The sequence below is a fragment of the Sarcophilus harrisii genome, chromosome 4 (assembly GCF_902635505.1).
Source record: "Sarcophilus harrisii chromosome 4, mSarHar1.11, whole genome shotgun sequence".
NCBI classification, from domain to species: Eukaryota; Metazoa; Chordata; class Mammalia; order Dasyuromorphia; family Dasyuridae; genus Sarcophilus; species Sarcophilus harrisii.
In genome coordinates, this window is record NC_045429.1 from 323,405,138 (window position 1) to 323,423,585 (window position 18,448).

Sequence of the window (18,448 nt, forward strand, 5' to 3'; positions counted from 1 at the left end):
GCTCCTTTATTGTTCAGAGAGCAGACTCTGCTCGGGCTCTCCATCAACAGGACAAGGGGTGGTAACAGAGGTTATTGTTGTCAGAGGCTAATTAGGAAAAAACACTATTTTTAGTGACAAGTTTCTTTCTTTCTTTTTTTATTAAAGCTTTTTATTTTTCAAAACATATGCATGAACAATTCTTTAACATTAGCCCTTGTAAAACGTTGCGTTCCAATTACCCCCCCTTGCCCCATGCCTTCCCCTAGATGGCAGGTAGTCCAATACATGTTAAACATGGTAAAATATATGTTAAATCCAATATATGTATACATATTTACACAATTATCATGCTGCACAAGAGAAAAAGAGAAGCAAAATAAAATGCAAGCAAACAACAACAAAAAGAGTGAAAATGCTATGTCATAAACCACACTTAGTTCCCACAGTCTTCTCTCTGGGTGTAGATGGCTCTCTTGATCATAGGATCATTAGAACTGGCCTCAATCATCTCATTGTTGAAGAGGGCCACATCCATCAGACTTGATCATTGTATAGTCCTGTTGCTATGTACAATGATCTTATGGTTCTGCTCATTTCACTTAGCATCAGTTCATGTAAGTCTCCCCAGGCCTTTCTGAAATCATCCTGCTGGTCATTTCTTACAGAACAATAATATTCCATAACATTCATATCCCATAATTTCTTCAGCCATTCATCCACTCAGTTTCCAGTTTCCTGTCCCTATAAAAAGGGCTGTCACAAACATTTTTGTACATGTGAGTCCCTTTCTCTCCTTTAAGATCTCTATGGAATATAATCCCAGTAAAAACACTGCTGGATCAAAGGGTATACACAGTTTGATAACTTTATGAGCATAGTTCCAAATTGCTCTCCAGAATGATTGGATGCATTCACAATTCCATCAATAATGCATCAGTGTCCCAGCTTTCCCACATCCCCTCCAATATTTGCCATTATCTTCTCCTGTTATCTTGGCCAATTTGACAGGTGTGTAGTGGTATCTCAGAGTTGTCTTAATTTTCACTTCTCTGATCAATAGTGATTTAGAGCACCTTTTCATATGATTAGAAATTTCTTCATCTGAAAATTGTCTGTTCATATCCTTTGACCATTTATCAATTGGAGAATGGCTTGAATTCTTATAAATTTGAGTCAATTCTCTATATATTGTAGAAATGAGGCCTTTATCAGAACCTTTAAATGTAAAAATGTTTTCACAATTTATTGCTTCCTTTCTAATCTTGTCTGCATTAGTTTTGTTGGTACAAAACCTTTTTAACTTAATATAATCAAAATTATCTATTTTGTGATCAATGATGATCTCCAGTTCTTCTTTGGTCACAAATTCCTTCCTCCTCCACAGGGCTGAGGTAAACTATCCTATGTTCTTCTAAGTTATTTATAATCTTGTTCTTTATATCTAGATCATGAAACATTTGAACCTTAATTTAGTATATGATGTTAGGTGTGGGTCAATGACCACTTTCTGCCATACTAGTTTCCAATTTTCCCAGCAATTTTTGTCAAATAGTGAGTTCTTATCCCAAAAGCTGGGGCCTTTGGGTTTGTCAAACACTAGATTGCTATAGTTATTGACTATTTTGTCCTGTGAACCTAATCTATTCCACTGATCGACTACTCTATTGCTTAGCCAGTAGCAAATGGTTTTGATGACCACTGCTTTATAATAGTTTTAGATCTGGTACAGCTAGGCCACCTTCATTTGTATTTTTTTTTTTCATTAATTTCCTTGAAATTCTTGACTTTTTGTTCTTCCAGATGAATTTTTTGTTATTTTTTCTAGGTCAGTAAAATAGTTTCTTGGGAGTTTCATTGGTATAGCATTAAATAAATGGATTAGTTTAGATAGTATTGTAGTAATAAGTTTCTTCTCCAGAAAAGTGAAGTTTGTCCCCACATAGGCAGTTCCTTTTGAGAGAACCTTGGCTAAAGCAAACAGAACTGAGGAGGACTAGTTAACTAATCTTCACTCTACTGGTATAAAAACAAAACCAAAACCCTACTGTGGCTGGTCATACTACTTACCTATCTGCTGATCTGTCCAAGGATTGACAACTTCCTGACACGGAGTTCTCAGCACTGCTTAGGGGATCCAGCATCTGTAAAGAAACACCATGTAGTAGCCTGGCAGATGGAAGGCCTTCATAATCTGCCCCTTTCTATCTTTCTCATCTATTTTACTCAGCTCTATTCACTTTGATGTAGTGATACTTCCATCGTCCTCACTCCAAGCATTTTCACTGGCTGTGCACCCCTTGCTTGGAATGCTCCTCCCCTCTCCCTCTGCTTCTTAGCTTCCCTGGCTTCTTTCATGTCCCAGCAAAAATCCTACCATGTTCAAGTAGGCTTTCCCAATCTCCTTAATGCTAGTGCCTTCTGCTTCTGACAGATGGTTTTTTGGTTGTTTCCCCCATCAGACTGGAGGCTTCTTGAAAATCCCCCCCTTTTTTTTTCTGTATTTCCAGTGCTTAACATAATACTTGGCACATTGTAGGCATTTAATAAAGGTTTGTTGACTATATTTACACAATATTAGCTGTCTCTACTTTTCTTATGGTGAAGGAAGAGATATTTTTAATCATTTCTTGGACAAAAAAGTTTGTATGCAAAATGCTGTGATGGTAGAAATGGCAAGATTTGGGAAATGTGGAATGAGGGAGAGTAAGTAGTTCAAGAAAATACTGAGACCTATATGCCAAGAGTATAAGAATCCAAAACATTAAACAGATGGTGATGCCTACAATATAAATAGGGAAGTCTTGAAGAGACGAAAGTTTAGGAAGGTAATAAGTTATTTTAGATACACTGAATTTAAGATGTCTTCAGGATGCAGTGTCTCCATTGGATCTGTATCACAAAAAAGGGAAAGGACCCATGTGTGCAAAAATGTTTGTGACAGCCTTTTTTATAGTGGCAAGGAACTGGAAACTGAGTGGATGGAGAATGGTTGAATAAGTTAGATATATGAATGCTATGGAATATTATTGTTCAATAAGAAATGATTAGCAGGATGATTTTAGAGATCAGGAGAGACTTATATGAACTGATGATAAATGAAATGAGTAGGCAACAAGATTATGTGATGATCAATTCTGATGGATGTGGCTCTTTTCAACAATGAGGTAATTCAAGGCAATTCTAATAGACTTGGGATAGAAAGAGCCATCCACATCCACAAAGAGAACTATGTGGACTAAATATGAATCAAAGCATAGTATGTTCACATTTTGTTGCTGCTGTTTGTTATTTTTTTCTTATTTTTTTTCCTTTTTGATCTGATTTTTTTGTGTGTGCAGAAGGATGAATATAGAAATATGTTTAGAAGAATTGCATGTTTAACCTATATCAGATTGCTTGCTGTTTTGAGAGAGGAAAAAAAAAATTGGAACTCAAGATTTTATAAAGGTGAATGCTGAAAATCATCTTTGTATGTATTTGGAAAAATAAAACACTTTCTGGAAAAAAAATGTCTTCAGGATATCCAATTTGAAATCTCCAAAAGGCAACTGGTAATTTAGAACTAAAGCTCAGTGGAGCTATGTAGTAGTTCAGGCACCAAAATGTAATGTTCTCTGTTTGGGTTTCCTGGAGGTCTCTGGGAGCAGCCTTTCTTTCAGTTCATTAATCACCACACAAGTAGCCAGGGGTTAAAGTCCAAATCCTTTACTATCTCTTTCCAAGTTTTGTCTCCTTTCCTGGGGCCCTGTTAGCTTTCTTAGGGGCCCATCTCTCTCCTTGCTTCTAAGAGCTTGAGTTCCCGCCTGTCTTCTCTGCCCTCTGAATTTCTCCAAATTAATCCTGGCTGAGGCTCCTAGTTTATATGCTTTACACTGAGTATAAACCAATCATTATATCACTAGGAAACCATTATTTGTGGTAGGATTAAATCAATGCTAAACTAGATTTAACCATTGTCTCCTCAGTTCCATTTAGTACCTTGTTTCAAGTTCTGGCCCATAACACTGCTAGAACTAGCTAAATCTGGGGTCATTTGTATAGAAATGATAGTTAAACCATGGGAATTGATGAGGCTACAAGAGAGGAAGTGTGTGTGTGTGTGTATAAAAATATCTTGGAGAAAAGTGTCAGTAGTGTCTAATGTAGCAGATAAAGATTGAAAAAGATTAAGACTGAGAAAAGACCATCAGATATGGCACTTAAGAAATCACTGATAACTTTAGGGAGAGCATTTCATTTGAATGATGAGGTTAGAAGCCAGAATGCAGAATTAAACGAGTAAGAGGAGAGAAAGAAGAGATAGCAAGTACTGACAACTTTTTAAAATAATTTGGCTAAGAAAGGGTAAAAAATCGATTGAGAGGGTGGTAGGGTCTAGTGAAGGTTTTTAAAGATAAAGGAGACTTAGACATATTTGATAGTGAGGGGGAAGGAGTCATGTGATAGAGAGAAGTTGAGGATTCAAGAAATGGAGGGTGGGATGACTTGGGCATTCAATCTCTTGAAGATAGGAAGGGATGAAATTAAGCACACATGGGCTAGGTTTGGCAAAGAGAAGTGCTACTATTTTGTCAGAGACTGAGAGGGAAAGGAAAAGTGAGTAGGAATTAATCTCAAGAAATTTTGAGGGAAACTTAGGTTAAATGGCCTTCATTTTTTTTTTTTTTTAAGTAAAAAATCAAGATTCTCAACCGAGAGAATGGAAATTGGGGGGATAAAAAAACGTGGTCTTAAGTGGAAAAGAGGCAAACTGAAGTATATCTATAGTTTGATAAATTTTTCTTTTAACTATTCAGATGCTATAAATCTATATTAAATACTGATTGAATTTCATTATCCATGGTGACTGTAAGCATAATGCAATTTGTCTGCTATGTCTATTTTTAGTGTTTCTTTGCATGAAATCATGACTGCTATGTCTGGCTTTTAAAATTAATCTAAAAGATAAAATTATGCTCCAACTCTTCATTTTTATTATGTGAATCTTTTTGTTTGAAGTGTTTAAGATGCTTTCAAAAAATATCATTTAATTCTGCTTCCTAATCCACTCTACTATTCTCTTCTGTTTTTTCTAAGTTCATTCATTTAAGTTCACTATTACGTATCTTTCCTTCCATCACATACTCTTCCATTTTTCCTCTTTTCCCCCACCTAAACTTTTCTTTACCAAGAAGTGTGGAGAAAGAGAAGGAATGTGATCAATGCTAGTTATCTATAACTGAAGCTCCTTTTCCTTAAGTCCCTACTCTATAAATGCATGACTAAATTCTTTGACTAATGTTTTTCCTTAAAAGTTACTGAACTCGTCCTAGAGACTAAAGTGAAAACACACGAGTAATCAAAAGATCCTCTCTTAACATCAACATGTCTCCAAGATAAAGGTGGAAAAACTATGTCAAATTGCATCAATGATGCATTTTTGCTAAATACTTCTTATTCATTACTTTCTTACTTGGTGATTGAATCAACTCCTATTTGTAAATTTATTATCTCTAAAGTACTTCTCAGATATCTATATATTCAACCTGAGGTTCTCTCTTCAGTTCCACTGGACTGTCTAGACATTTTAAAGTGGATATTCAATAAACATCTTAACCTTAAAAATTGAACTCATTATCTGTTTCCCAAAATGCACCTCTCTTCCAAACAATTTTTAATGATGAGGGGGCCACCATCCTTCGGGTCAACTAGATCCACAACCTCATTGCTATCTTCCAAACCCTCACTCTTATTCATCTCACATATCTAATCAGTTGATAAAGCTTAATAGTAACTTCTTCATATTTGTTGCTTTTGATCTGCTCATGGTCACTAACCCCGTTCTGAGCTTCATTGCCGCTTGCCTAGATTTGCTATAGCAGTCTCTTCACTGATTTTCCTACAGCAAAATTCTTTCCATTCCAATCTATCTTCTAAAGAGTTGTCAAGGTGATTTTCTTAAAGTGCAAATCTGACCATGCCACTCGCCTCCTTAGCAAACTTCAGTGACTCCTCATTGTTTTTAGGATCCAATACAAGCTCCTCTGTTTATCTTTTAAAGCCCTTTACAATCTAGCCCCAATTTGTCAAAATTTTCAACCTCAAAGGAAATAATTATATGTTATATAGTTATATAAAATAATAATAATATGTATTAATCTCTTTCCTACCCAGGTTGAGCCAAACTAAACTTTTTATTTTTCTTAATACAGAACACTTCATCTTTCAGCTACACTTTTGCACTGGACATCCCTATGCCTGGAAATAAAATTTTGCTTGGCAACTAACTCTTAGAGTCTTTTGTTTCCCTCAAAACTCTGCTTAAGGGACATTTACATGAAGTCCCCAGCTATTTGTGCCTCACTCCAAAAATGTATCTTGTATTTCTTTTGCATATCTTTTATATATATCTCTGTGTGTGTGTGTGTGTGTGTGTGTGTATGCTTGTTATTTGCCCACTAGACTATAAGTCTCCTCTGATAGAATATAAGCTTCCTAAGAACAGAAACTTTCCTTTTTTATATTTGTACTCCAAGTAGGCTTTTATTAAATGCTTGATTAAAATTCTCTCATTCTGATTCCCCTTCAGTAAACAACTGATTATTATTATTTTTAAAACTTTATTTCTATGGCTAGAAATTAAGAATAGTATTTTGGAAAACCTTCCCAGGAAGAGCACATCATTCTTTAAATTAAGAAGTTGATTTTCTGATTTACAAATCAGTATATTGTGAACTTATTGTGGCTCAATCCCTTGGAGCCTTATTAGGCTTAATAGAGTGAAGAAAAAAAAAAAGATTATGAACCAGAAAAGTTGAGATTCAGAAAATGGATGAGGTAATATTATCAATATTGAGTAATCCCAAAAGGGCAATCTGAAACAATCTGCAAGCCCTACCTACCTTTATTAGAATCTTAAATCATTACTGTTTTATATCAGGCAACTTGATTTCAGATGATAATCTCCCCAAGTATTATTCAAATTCTAATCAGGCTCTACCCTTGGGTCAACATATAAGATTTTACATACTTATGTGGTTCCTACACCTTCATACTCACACATTGTTCACTAGTCTCTGGAATAAATTCTCCTTCACTGTTAATACTGGTGTAAGATCCCTGTCGTGCGATGCGCTGTTGACGTTCTGGCACATAACCTGGGGGAGGTGAGCTTCGGCCAGGGTTCTGGGAGCCTGTAGCACAAAAAGACAATTAAGTATCTTTGATAACAGTTTTTAATAAAAGTTCAGAGAAATGAGTAGCAGGAAAAGAACAAGTGTGTAGTGGGGCAAGTCCAGCGTTTCCAACCCCTGAACAAAGTTCATATATACTATAAGTTGCAAGAATTACAATGGCTCCATTAATTTAAAAAACTCCAGCACAAATCTCTAAAGTAGTCCCAGATTTCCTTATATTTCCATGGCTTCTCCCAATTATAACCTTTGGAATCTTAGCTCCAGAAGCAAATCAAGTCCTATCCTGAGAAAAACATGACTCAGTCAAAAAAGAGGCATAAAGAAGAGCTTAGATTAAGTCATATGTCAAAATAAACTCTAGTGAACAAATTCTAATTGATAAGCACATATAGATAGTATTTTCTAAAATTCCCAATCCAGAATAAAAACATTATAATTCACAATGAAGTAAGAAAATAAATAGCTTGAGGAAGGCTTTGAAATCACCAAATCCAACCACAGGTAAGGAAATCAAAACCCAAGAGGGGAACATTATTTGACCAAGGTCACTCAGATAGAAGCTGGGGTTGGAACAAAGGTCCAGAATTCTCTACCTACTCCTTATCACTTGAATTATTCAAATCCTTTGAGCACGACATGATTCTTCTTTTTAATAAATGGCTTTTTGGTTTCAAAATACATGCAAAGATATTTTCAACATTCACTCTTGCAAAACCTTGTGTTCCAATTTTTCTCCCTCCCTTCCCCCACCTCCTTGCCTAGATAGCAAGTAATCCAATATGTTAAACATGTGCAATTCTTCTAAACATATTTCCACATTTATTATGCTGCACAAGAGAAATCAGATCAAAAAGGAAAAAAAATTGATAAAGAAAACAAAAGGCAAGCAAACAATAACAAAAAAGGTGAAAAAATTATATTGTGATCCACACTTAATCCCTACAGTCCTCTCCTCTCTCTTCATCACCAGACCATTGGAACCAGCCTAAATCATCTCATTGCTGAAAAGAGCCATGTCCATCAGAATTGGTCATCATATAATCTTGTTGGTGTTTACAATGATCTCCTGGTTCTTCTCCTTTCACTTAGCATCAGTTCATGTAAGTTTCTTCAGGCTTCTCTGAAATCATCCTGCTGATCATTTCTTATAGAACAATAGTATTCCATTATAGTCATATACTTGTTCATGCTATTCTTCACTTTATTCAGCTTATTCAGCTATTCTCCAGTTTCCAGTTTTTGGCCACTATGAAAAGGGCTGCCACAAACATTCTTGCACATACAGGTCCCTTTCCCTCCTTTATGATCTCTTTGGGATACAAGCCCAGTAGTAACACCGCTGTGTCAAAGGGCATGCGCAGTTTGATGGCCCTATGGGCATAGTTCCAAATTGCTCTCCAGAATGGCATAACACCATTCTTAACCAGAATCATTTGGGAAGCTGACAATATTCTCTTCTCTTTTAGAAAGAGTCTAGAAAAAATGACCAGTTCAGGATTTTGAAAGTAATAGTGGAAATTCTGTTACAGTTTTCACTTATCAAGAAGAAGGTTTGGCTGTTTAACATGAAGGGGAATTCCTCTTCCCCTGATCCTATTGCTACTTATTTATTCCTTATCAAACCTCAGCTCTGGATTACTCCTCCCATCAGCCTCCTTTTGTCCTAAGCGGCTGCGGCTGAGTGGGGCCTGAAGAAGAATCACAGCCTTGCCTGCTGGTCTGACAAGTTTCATTAAAAAGTCATGTTAATCCAGTTTCAACCAGGCATGGGCTTCAGCAAAGGAGTATTATTATTCTGTGCTAATCAGTCCCCTATCTCACTCTCTTCTATTCCAAAGCTTCTTCCAGTGATCTAATAACTGCTAAGAATAATAGTCTTTTCTTAGTCCTCATCCTTCTTAATCAATCTGCTGCATGTGACTACCCTCACGTTTCTTCCCCAGGATACTTTTTCCTTTTTGGATTTTTATGACATTGATCTGTTCTGTATCTCCTGTCGCTAACTGTTTCTTCTCAAGTTTGGTTCAGCTTTGGGTCATCATTCATATCATGTCCATAATAAATGCCTGCTGATGTGATTTGACTTCTTTCTACCTTCTTATCTCTTACCTCTGTGATATGCCACATATCTTGCTTCTAGTCACACAGCCACCACTTGATCTAGTTTCTCATCACAAATTGCTTGGATTATTGGAACACTTCTAACTGATCTCCTGGACTCAAATTTCCCTTCTCTCCAGTAGTGATTTTCCATAAGCTCAGATCTGACCACAACTCCCTACTACTCAATCAACTCCAGTAGCTTTCTATCATCCCTAAGATAAAACATAAATTCCTTTGTTTAGCTTTTAAAGCCTATATAATCTGGCCCCAATCTGTTTTACAATCTCACTATACATTACTCCTCCATTAAAACTCCAAGGCCAACCTGGCCTTCTCTGTTCTTCACCAGACATTCCATCTCTCACCTCCATGTCTCTTCACCAGCCATGCTCTATGCCTAGAATGCACTTCCTCTGCCTCACAGAATCCCTCTTTTCTTTTATAATATAGCTCAAGAACTATCAGTCTACATAAAGCCTTTCTTGATACCCTCCGACTACTTTGAGAGCTCCCCTGCCTCCAAACTATCTTGTTTGCAAATATTATCTTTATATAAATTTTGTATCTACTTGTAGACGGATTTGTCTCCCCAGTTAGAATGCAAGCTCCCTAAGTGTAGCAATAGTTTCTTTCACTATGTTGTTAGCCCTTATACATAGCACAATACTCAGCATGTAATATTAAAAGCTCTTTATGAATACTTGTCGCTAACTGCTATAAGTTTGGTTTTGCTTTGGGTCATCATTCATATCATGTCCATAATAAAGGCTTGCTGATCTGAGTTCTTTCTACCATCATATCTCTTACCTCTGTGATACACCACATAATCTTGCTTCTATTTACACAGCCACCACTTGACTTCGATAAGGATAACAGATAAAGAACTGGAAGGCACTTAAGGAGTCCATCTAGTCTAATCCCTTCTTTTTACAGCAGAGGAAAGTAAAGTTCCACAAGTAAAGCTTGTGGTTATCCAGGCAGTGAGTGGCCAAGTAGGGACCTGAGCTCGGTTCTCCTGACACTAAGAAGAGCATTCCTTCTATGGTACTATCTTCTCTGGGTGCAAATTCAGGGCCATCATCCTTTCCTCTCCTGATTCACTTTGTGCTTGTTACTGGCAGAAGTACACTACTGACTCAGTTGCCAAATGAAGTGTTATTGACCAGGGCTTCTTAAACTTTCCTCACTTGTGACCTCTTTTCTTCTGAGAAATTTTTATGTGACACTGGGTATATAAAACATAGGATACAAATCAAACATTTACTGATAATAAATCACAATCTTGCGACCTCCATATTTAGTTATTTAGCTCCTATATGGGGTCATGACCCACAGTTCAAGAAGTTGGGCCATAAAAATCTTAGATTCTCAGGGAAGATTCTTCTGAGAGGCTTAACAACAAGGTGATTTGGAGCAGGATCTGTGCTGTGATGGACTGAAACAGACCACAGATACCTGACAAGACCCTTTAGATTATGGATAGATGGCAACTTGACAATTGGGCTTCTTCCCTGTGAGCTGGACAGTCTAGGTCCAATGAGAAATTTTGAGGCATATCCTCCCTTTGGAGAAAGCCAAGTCTCTTAATTTTTGATAGTAACAAGAGAGGTCCTCTGACACTAATACTAACACCTATGGAAAATATGAGACTGAAAGAGTCTGGAGAGCCTACAATTCCCTAGCTGGTTTTGCTTTCTAGGAGCTACAGAGGAGACTTCTGTTGAGATTTCTTGTTTGTTTTATTGTATCCAGCAGAGGCTTACCATTATGATTGATAAATATTAGCTGATCATTAGAATGTCCCTTTAACCTACACTATTCACTCTGCCCTATTTTCACCCTCTTCCTCACTAAGTTTCTGACAGCTTACACATTTTTAACTAATTCCTACTGTTTCTGAAGTGAAGATAAACATAAAACTGAAAAAACTTTGGAGTAATCTTGCCAGCTCTTAGTTTTTCCATTAACTTCCTCTGATAGACATTGGTTTAGGGAGACTTCCTTTTCCTGTCCACAGATGTTGGCCTGTGTACAATAACCCCTGGCCCGATGCCTATCAGATAGTAGCTGGCTCTTTGCAAGCCACAGCATGTATTGGAAAAAGTGAAAGTCCCTGACTGGAAATTAAAGCTCAAAAAGCCTTTTGACATTTTCTCCCAGGCTCTCCTGAGGTTGGTGTATGAACTCACATGAGCCAATCTCACTACCTGTGGATAACCTATTCCTTTCTCAAGGTCTAACTCTACTGCTACTTCTTATACGTTCCAAAATGATCTCGGGCATAATGACTCCTATTATCTGAATGCCTATGGCATTTTACAATCAATTAAATGATTTTATCCCCTATTGCCTTATATCGTAAATATTTATATACTTGGCCTTCCCTTCTCTACCAGACCATCTACTAAACCCTGCTTTGATGTCAAGGATAATGTCTTATACAAGTTTGTATTTTGCAGTGATTAGTAGAATGCTTTTACTGCTTCAACGGATCTGTTATTTCACTTCCTCTCATTGACACAGTCTGCAAATCACTTCCAAGTTCTTATTTTATGTATTCCTGATCCATATTTTCTCATGGATTCTCTAATGAGGACTTGACAGTATGCTGGGAATCTTCTGCTTGGTCATTTTACATTTAGTACATTTATATTTACATTTAAGTGCAATGTGTGAGCTGTCCATAAGTTACATTAAAGTGTTTTTTAAGAAATAAATTATTACATTGATTCTTTTCTTTCTTATATTACTAATCATTTTCCAATGATTTTTCTTTTCCTCATTCTAATAGAACTTTCCTTTACAACAAAGACGTATATCTAAGTAAAACAAGTAAATACTTAAGTGTAGAACACTGCTAGAAATATGTGTATCCCATTTATGTTCAGGATGTGTAATTTCATTGCCTTTTGGGTCATCCATAGTTTTTATTCTTCATTAAAAGCACTTCACAATTTCCTAAATGTAATCTAACCTGCTTTCCTCAATTCTGGGCCCTCCTTGTCCATCTGCAATGGCTGCCCTATATAGATATACTAACTCGAAAGACTGTTAATCCAACTTCTTATCAGTATGAACAATATGAATTCTTTGTCCATTTGTTTTTTCTGGAGTAGCTTTTAAGCCAAACTTTTGAACAGTTATAATCTTATCCAGGACATTCTATAATCTCCTGGGGTTTGATGCAACAAGCACAACATTATCTAAAAATAGGAACATCTAAAAGCCTTACATATCTCTATAAAATCTCCGAGTCTATATCAGACATTTGTTAAATGAAAATACTTTTGGCAAATGCACATCTCCTTGTCATATATCTTGCTTGGTATTAATAACTGAAAATTCATTGAACAGAGTTTCTTCTGTGGTTGCTTTATCAAAGAATCCTTAATGATTGTAATATATGCAGACATGTATTGTTGGAAAAAAGCCTTTAAGGAGGTCTTCTGCTCTCACAAGCATTTTTTTGAAATTAATAAGCAATAGTCTGAGCCTGTATTTTTTACACTTTTCAGTCAATTTTGTGAATGTGAACATATAGAACATTTCCTGCAAATGCTTCCATTTCTTTCTCATATTTTCAGCAAGGCTACCCATAAATCATCTACAATTCATTATCTTATAAAGATGAAAGAAGTAAATTTCCTCTTTTTGGAGTCCCTCTTTCCTATTCTTTTTATATCTTTTTCCTCACTAGCTTGCAAAATCATCCTTCAATGCTTCAGGAATGTATGTATTCAGCCAGATTTCTTGCTTGTATGTACTTGGTTTGATCTCAAAAACTCTTTCTGAGTTAGCCTTACATGTCATTTCCACTTCTTCAAGTGATATACTGAGCAAACATTGAGGTAAATGTTAAAATTGTAAATGTGTTGGTTCTACTACCATTAAAAATAAAAATCATTATAAAAAAGTTCTGCATTATTCAGTTATTTAATATTTCTTCCAATTTCCAAAGTGCTCCTTAAATGACTTGACAGCAGTTTTATGTTAAGTTTTTGAACCTTACATTTGACCTCTATTTTAGGATTATGTTTATGTCTTTCACTCTCCTCCTCCACAGTGTTTTGCAAATGAATTTACACCTTAGATTGGTATGCCCTTAATGACTACTTCTTTATATTTGACATGAAAATCAACTATTTGCTGGCTGAGTTAGTCTTTGGGATTTTTTTGGTTTCCTCTGAGATGTAACTGCTTTATCTATTACCTCCTTCAAGGGCCTTATCTCAAGACTACCTTTTCTCATCTCTGGATGGAAGTGGGATATTGTGATAAGTTAAGTAAGATTTCCTGGTCTTATATGGATTGAATTAAAAGATTTCTGAGGTCCCTTTAACTCTAAGATTATGAAAATCATTAAATTTCTGTAGAAAATAGTGAGAAAGTCAATATTAAAATGGAGAGATGTATGCTAAAAGGTAGTGGATTTGGCATTTGAATGATTAGATTTAATGAAGTTCAAGGTCAAGCCCTAGGATTCTATCATTGGCCTGGTTCTGTTTAACATGTTCATCAATGACTTAGATAAAAGCATACATGGGATTTTTATCAAATTTGCAGATAATGAACTCTGTAATTAGAACTAACATGTGAGATAGTAGAGTCAGGATCCTCAAAGAGCAATCCAGAACACTGAATTGAATTAATAAAGTTACATTTAATAAGGATATATGCAGATCTTATACTGGAGTTCAAAAATTTATTTCAACACAATAAACATTTATTAAATGCCTATTATGTGCAGATACTGTACTACTTGCAGGAATATAAATAGGGTAAAAAAAACCAGTCTCTACCTTCTAAAGAGTTTATAATCTAATGGGGAAAAACAATACAAGCAAGGCAGCTGAAAAGAAGGAAAGGCATGATATTCTATGGAGTCAATACCAAGTTAAGAATTCAACTTCAGAGGTATAAGATGAGGGAGAAAAGGCTAGACTACAGATTGTCTGAAAAAATAACTGGGGATTTTAGTAGACTGTAAACTCAATATGAGACTAGAGTATAAAAGTGGCAGTCAAAAAAAAATCTAATGTACTCTTAGGCTACTTAAGAAATGAATAGTGTCCAGGTCTAAAGAAGTGATATTCCCCATGTAAGATCATATGAACATGTTCAGTTCTAAGGAGCAATTTAGAAAGGTTATTGGACACTCTTCCAGTTTATCAGAAAAGGGTGAATAGGATGGTGAGATGTTTCAAAATTATGCATTCCCAGTTGAAATAATGGGATACTTAACCTGGAGAAGAGAACACTTCATAATTATTTTTCAAATATTTGAAGAACTGTCAGCTGGGGAAAAATATTAGACTTATACTACATAGTCCCAGAGACCAAAAGAAGGAGCAGAAAGTGGAAGTTGAAGATAGAAAGATGTAGGCTTGATATAAGGAGAAATTTCCTAACAATTAGAGTTCTCTAAAAGGAATGAACTGCCTCAGGAAATGATTGCCTTCTCCTCCCCCCTGCCTCACTTCAGTGAAGGTCTTCAAGGAAAGGCTGGATTTCATTTGTTGTAGATATTTATAGAAGAATCTTGTTCAGGTATAATGAGGTCAGGAAACCTCTGAGGTTTCTTCTATCTCTGAGACTGTGGACATGAAGCTAAAGTGAAGGATAAGAGCCTTAGGCCTGTAATTATATCCATGAAATGTGAACAAGATCTAGGAGGATATGGAGCTAGAGATTTATGGTAGAACACATATAAAAGTCACACAGGCTAAGAAGATATTTATAGAATGCAATATGTACTAACTGAGAGAGGACCCTCATTAAAGAGATCATGGATCTCTGTAAAAAACAAAACAAAACAGATAAAATTTCTTATTTCTTACAGTCAATAGTATATATATATATACACACACACACATTTATATATGTATATATAGAGATAGCTATATTCAATGTTTCTTATAAGTTTCAGGCTTCACCAAGTTTCCCTCTAATAATGGTATAGCAATGGTTTTAAGTTCTTGAAGACTGTGTCCGAGGAACATACGCTATGGCAAATTCTGCAAAGTTAGAAAGTCTTTGAACATATTCCTGGCATCATGATATGAAGGAATTCATCATCAAAATGATGGTCATTCCAACAGGATGATTTCAGAAAGGCCTGGAGAGACTTACACGAACTGATGCTGAGTGAAATGAGCAGGACCAGGAGATCATTATATACTTCAACAACAATACTATATGATGACCAGTTCTGATGGACCTAGCCATCCTCAGCAATGAGATCAATCAAATCATTTCCAATGGAGCAGTAATGAACTGAACCAGCTATGCCCAGAGAAAGAACTCTGGGAGATGACTAAAAACCATTACATTGAATTCCCAATCCCCATATTTATGCACACCTGCATTTTTTATTTCCTTCACAAGCTAATTGTACAATATTTCAGAGTCTGATTCTTTTTGTACAGCAAAATAACGGTTTGGTCATGTAAAAAAAAACCAAAAAAAAACCAAAATGATGGTCATTTAGTAATTGGTTTTTAACCATGTTAACTCATAAAACAAAGGAAAATTTTTAAATGGATCTTAATTCTGTATGGCTCCTTCTGCTTCCAGAGATAGATGAGTGGTAAAAACAGGGCAAAGAGTCCTCCCAAAAACAAGTTTTTTAGTTTTTATATATACTTACACACACATATTAATTTAACTATTGATGCTCAATACAAGAGCTCTAAGTACCAACAAACTGAATTGTCACTGGAAAAAGTGAACTATATCAATGCTGACATTCCCATGATAAATGAAACTAGAACTTAAAGAAATTGCACTTAAATTATTTTTTTTAAATTTTTTTCTTTTAAATTGCACTTAAATTAAAGGATGATTCATGGGTTCTCCTTGGAAATGCAAATAAAAGAATAAGAAGATTTGGTTTCATTGCATCTTCCAGAGGGAGTAAGAAATATTTCATGGCACACTTTGGTTCCTATCTCTGACATAATCTACCTGTGTGACTGGACAAATCACTGAACCTCTCAGTATTCTAGGCAATTCTCTAACACTATATGTTGCAGAAAAAGTGCCAACCTGAAACGTCAGAACAAATTTTCTCACCCAGAAATTTCTCATAACAATGAAAACACAGGATCAGTCTTAATCCCAATCATACTTTGGTTAGTAAACTTTACGGTGTTCATAATAAACATACGCAAAAAATATGAAGATAACTACATCTCATAAGTTAACATTTGATGCAGAAAATAAAAAGGTAGAGAATATTTTAAGAACTTGATAAGTGCTTCCAAACTAAGTCAATATATGCTCTAATACTCAGTGATTTCAATGCAAAGGTGGACACTGTAAGAATGATTAAATGCTTACATACATGCTTTCAGTCCAGCAACACTATCAGTGGTTGCCTAAAGTCAAAAAACTGCTAAATAAGTCAAAATTTAGTGATGTGTTTATTCTGCATGTCCCTCAAAGTAAGCCATTTTTAGACAAGTTCAAGCAGCTGACCCAGTGAGATATCCTCAAAACTTATCTCAATACTGCTTTACAGAAAGCAGTCAGGTTCCCCTGATGCTTTGGAAGAGTTGGAGGTTTCTTCTTCAGCCTAAACTATAGATTAAACTAATATCTGAGTCTAACTGAGTAATACTGACTAAAAGATTTGTTTTGTATAAATAACACCAGACACATTTAAAATTTTATTTTAAATAATTTTTTTTGTTATGGACTTGGCAAACATCAGCAAATAAATATTTCCATATACAAAAAAAGGAAGACTGCATATGAAACCATAAATCTACTATGCACAATTTTTTAAAAATTACATCTAGTTTAACATGGTAGTACTCCACCAATCTTTCTTGTCTCTCTCTCTGAAGCTTCTTTCTGCATATTTTTACATATTCTATTGACATTCTTTTCTTTCATATCATTTCCCCTAATTCTCATATTCACCTCTTTTGTAATAAACAAGTAGAATTAAATAAAACAAATTAGTATTATATTGATCACAGGTACTACTTTATTACTTCATAACATACTATAAGAAAAACTGTCATAAAGACAACTGAAACACATTATAGTTATAGGTTGGCCAGTAAACTCAACAGAAAGAAGGGTGAGGTTTCTTATACATATTACATCATCCCCAAATTAGATCTTGTTACTCAGACTCCAGGAATCTAGTCCAAAAGATAGTGAATTCTACAGAGTGATAAGTTTCAGTCTATTATTTTTTTCCACAGAGATGTTAGAAGCTTCTTTCCCTGTTGAGACCCAAATCTCTTAAGCTAACCAGTAATTGAACAATAGAAGAAAAAACAAAACAAAACAAAACCACACTATCAATATCTACATATCTCCTTCCCAAAGCACCCTGGTATCAAGATCTCTAAGAACTTCATCTATAAATATTTTTCTTGGGGGAGGAAAGACACTCAAAATTCCTAAGTAATATTTGGAACTGGAACTCATGTGTTCAAATTCCATTTCTTTCATGACAACTACCTACATCCTTTAAGATAAGGACTGTTGTGAAGAAGTGTAGCTGGTGAGACTGTTGAAGAAAGGAAGGGCAGGTTAGAGGCAAGCTAGCTGAATTCCCTCAACATTCTCTTCTAAACCAGGGCTTCTTAAACTTTTTTCACTCGCTACTCCTTTTTTGCCCAAGAAACTTTTATATGACCTTAAGTATACCGGCATAGAAAATAGGTACACAAATCAAATATTTACTGATGATAAATCATAATTTTGTGATCTTTGCATTCAGTTATGAAACCCTATATGGGGTTGCAAACCACAGTTTAAGAAGCTGGGCTCTACACAACTTTAAAATATCATTTCAAATCAAATTTTGGAGTGGCAGAGACAACAAGCGGTCAGGACGAGCCTAAGGAAACTTAGGAAGTGGTTATGATGTTTGTATCACAAGTGTGGAAGCCAGTTTGGTACCCTCCCTAAAGAGAGGCAACAGCTGCTACACTACCAACTTCAGGAGCTCACAGCCCAGAGACAAGATCTGACACCTGGTCAAAAAGAGATTACATGAGACCTTTTGTTGGCACCGATCGGCTTGTTGGCTGCAGGGAAAACGGGCCCTTACTGGGTAAAGACTAGAATGGAGACCAGGAGAGGAGTGACTACACCTCTCCCAGGATAATAACACCTGGGAAGAATTGCAGACCCCCCACAACTAGTTCTGACAACAAACATGAAAAAGC

At 35.7% G+C, this 18,448-nt stretch overlaps 1 protein-coding gene across 2 annotated transcripts in view; it reads right to left on the reverse strand.

The window, feature by feature from the left end:
• The window catches only part of MAP3K3 (mitogen-activated protein kinase kinase kinase 3), an 89,021-nt gene that overhangs the window by 18,597 nt on the left and 51,976 nt on the right, over window positions 1–18,448 (reverse strand). For both annotated transcript variants that reach the window (XM_031965893.1, XM_031965892.1), the window contains 2 exons: window positions 7,021–7,154; window positions 2,050–2,123 (listed from right to left, as the gene is read on the reverse strand). In XM_031965893.1, the coding sequence (XP_031821753.1) occupies window positions 2,050–2,123; window positions 7,021–7,154 (208 nt within the window). The remainder of the gene's footprint in view (window positions 1–2,049; window positions 2,124–7,020; window positions 7,155–18,448) is intronic.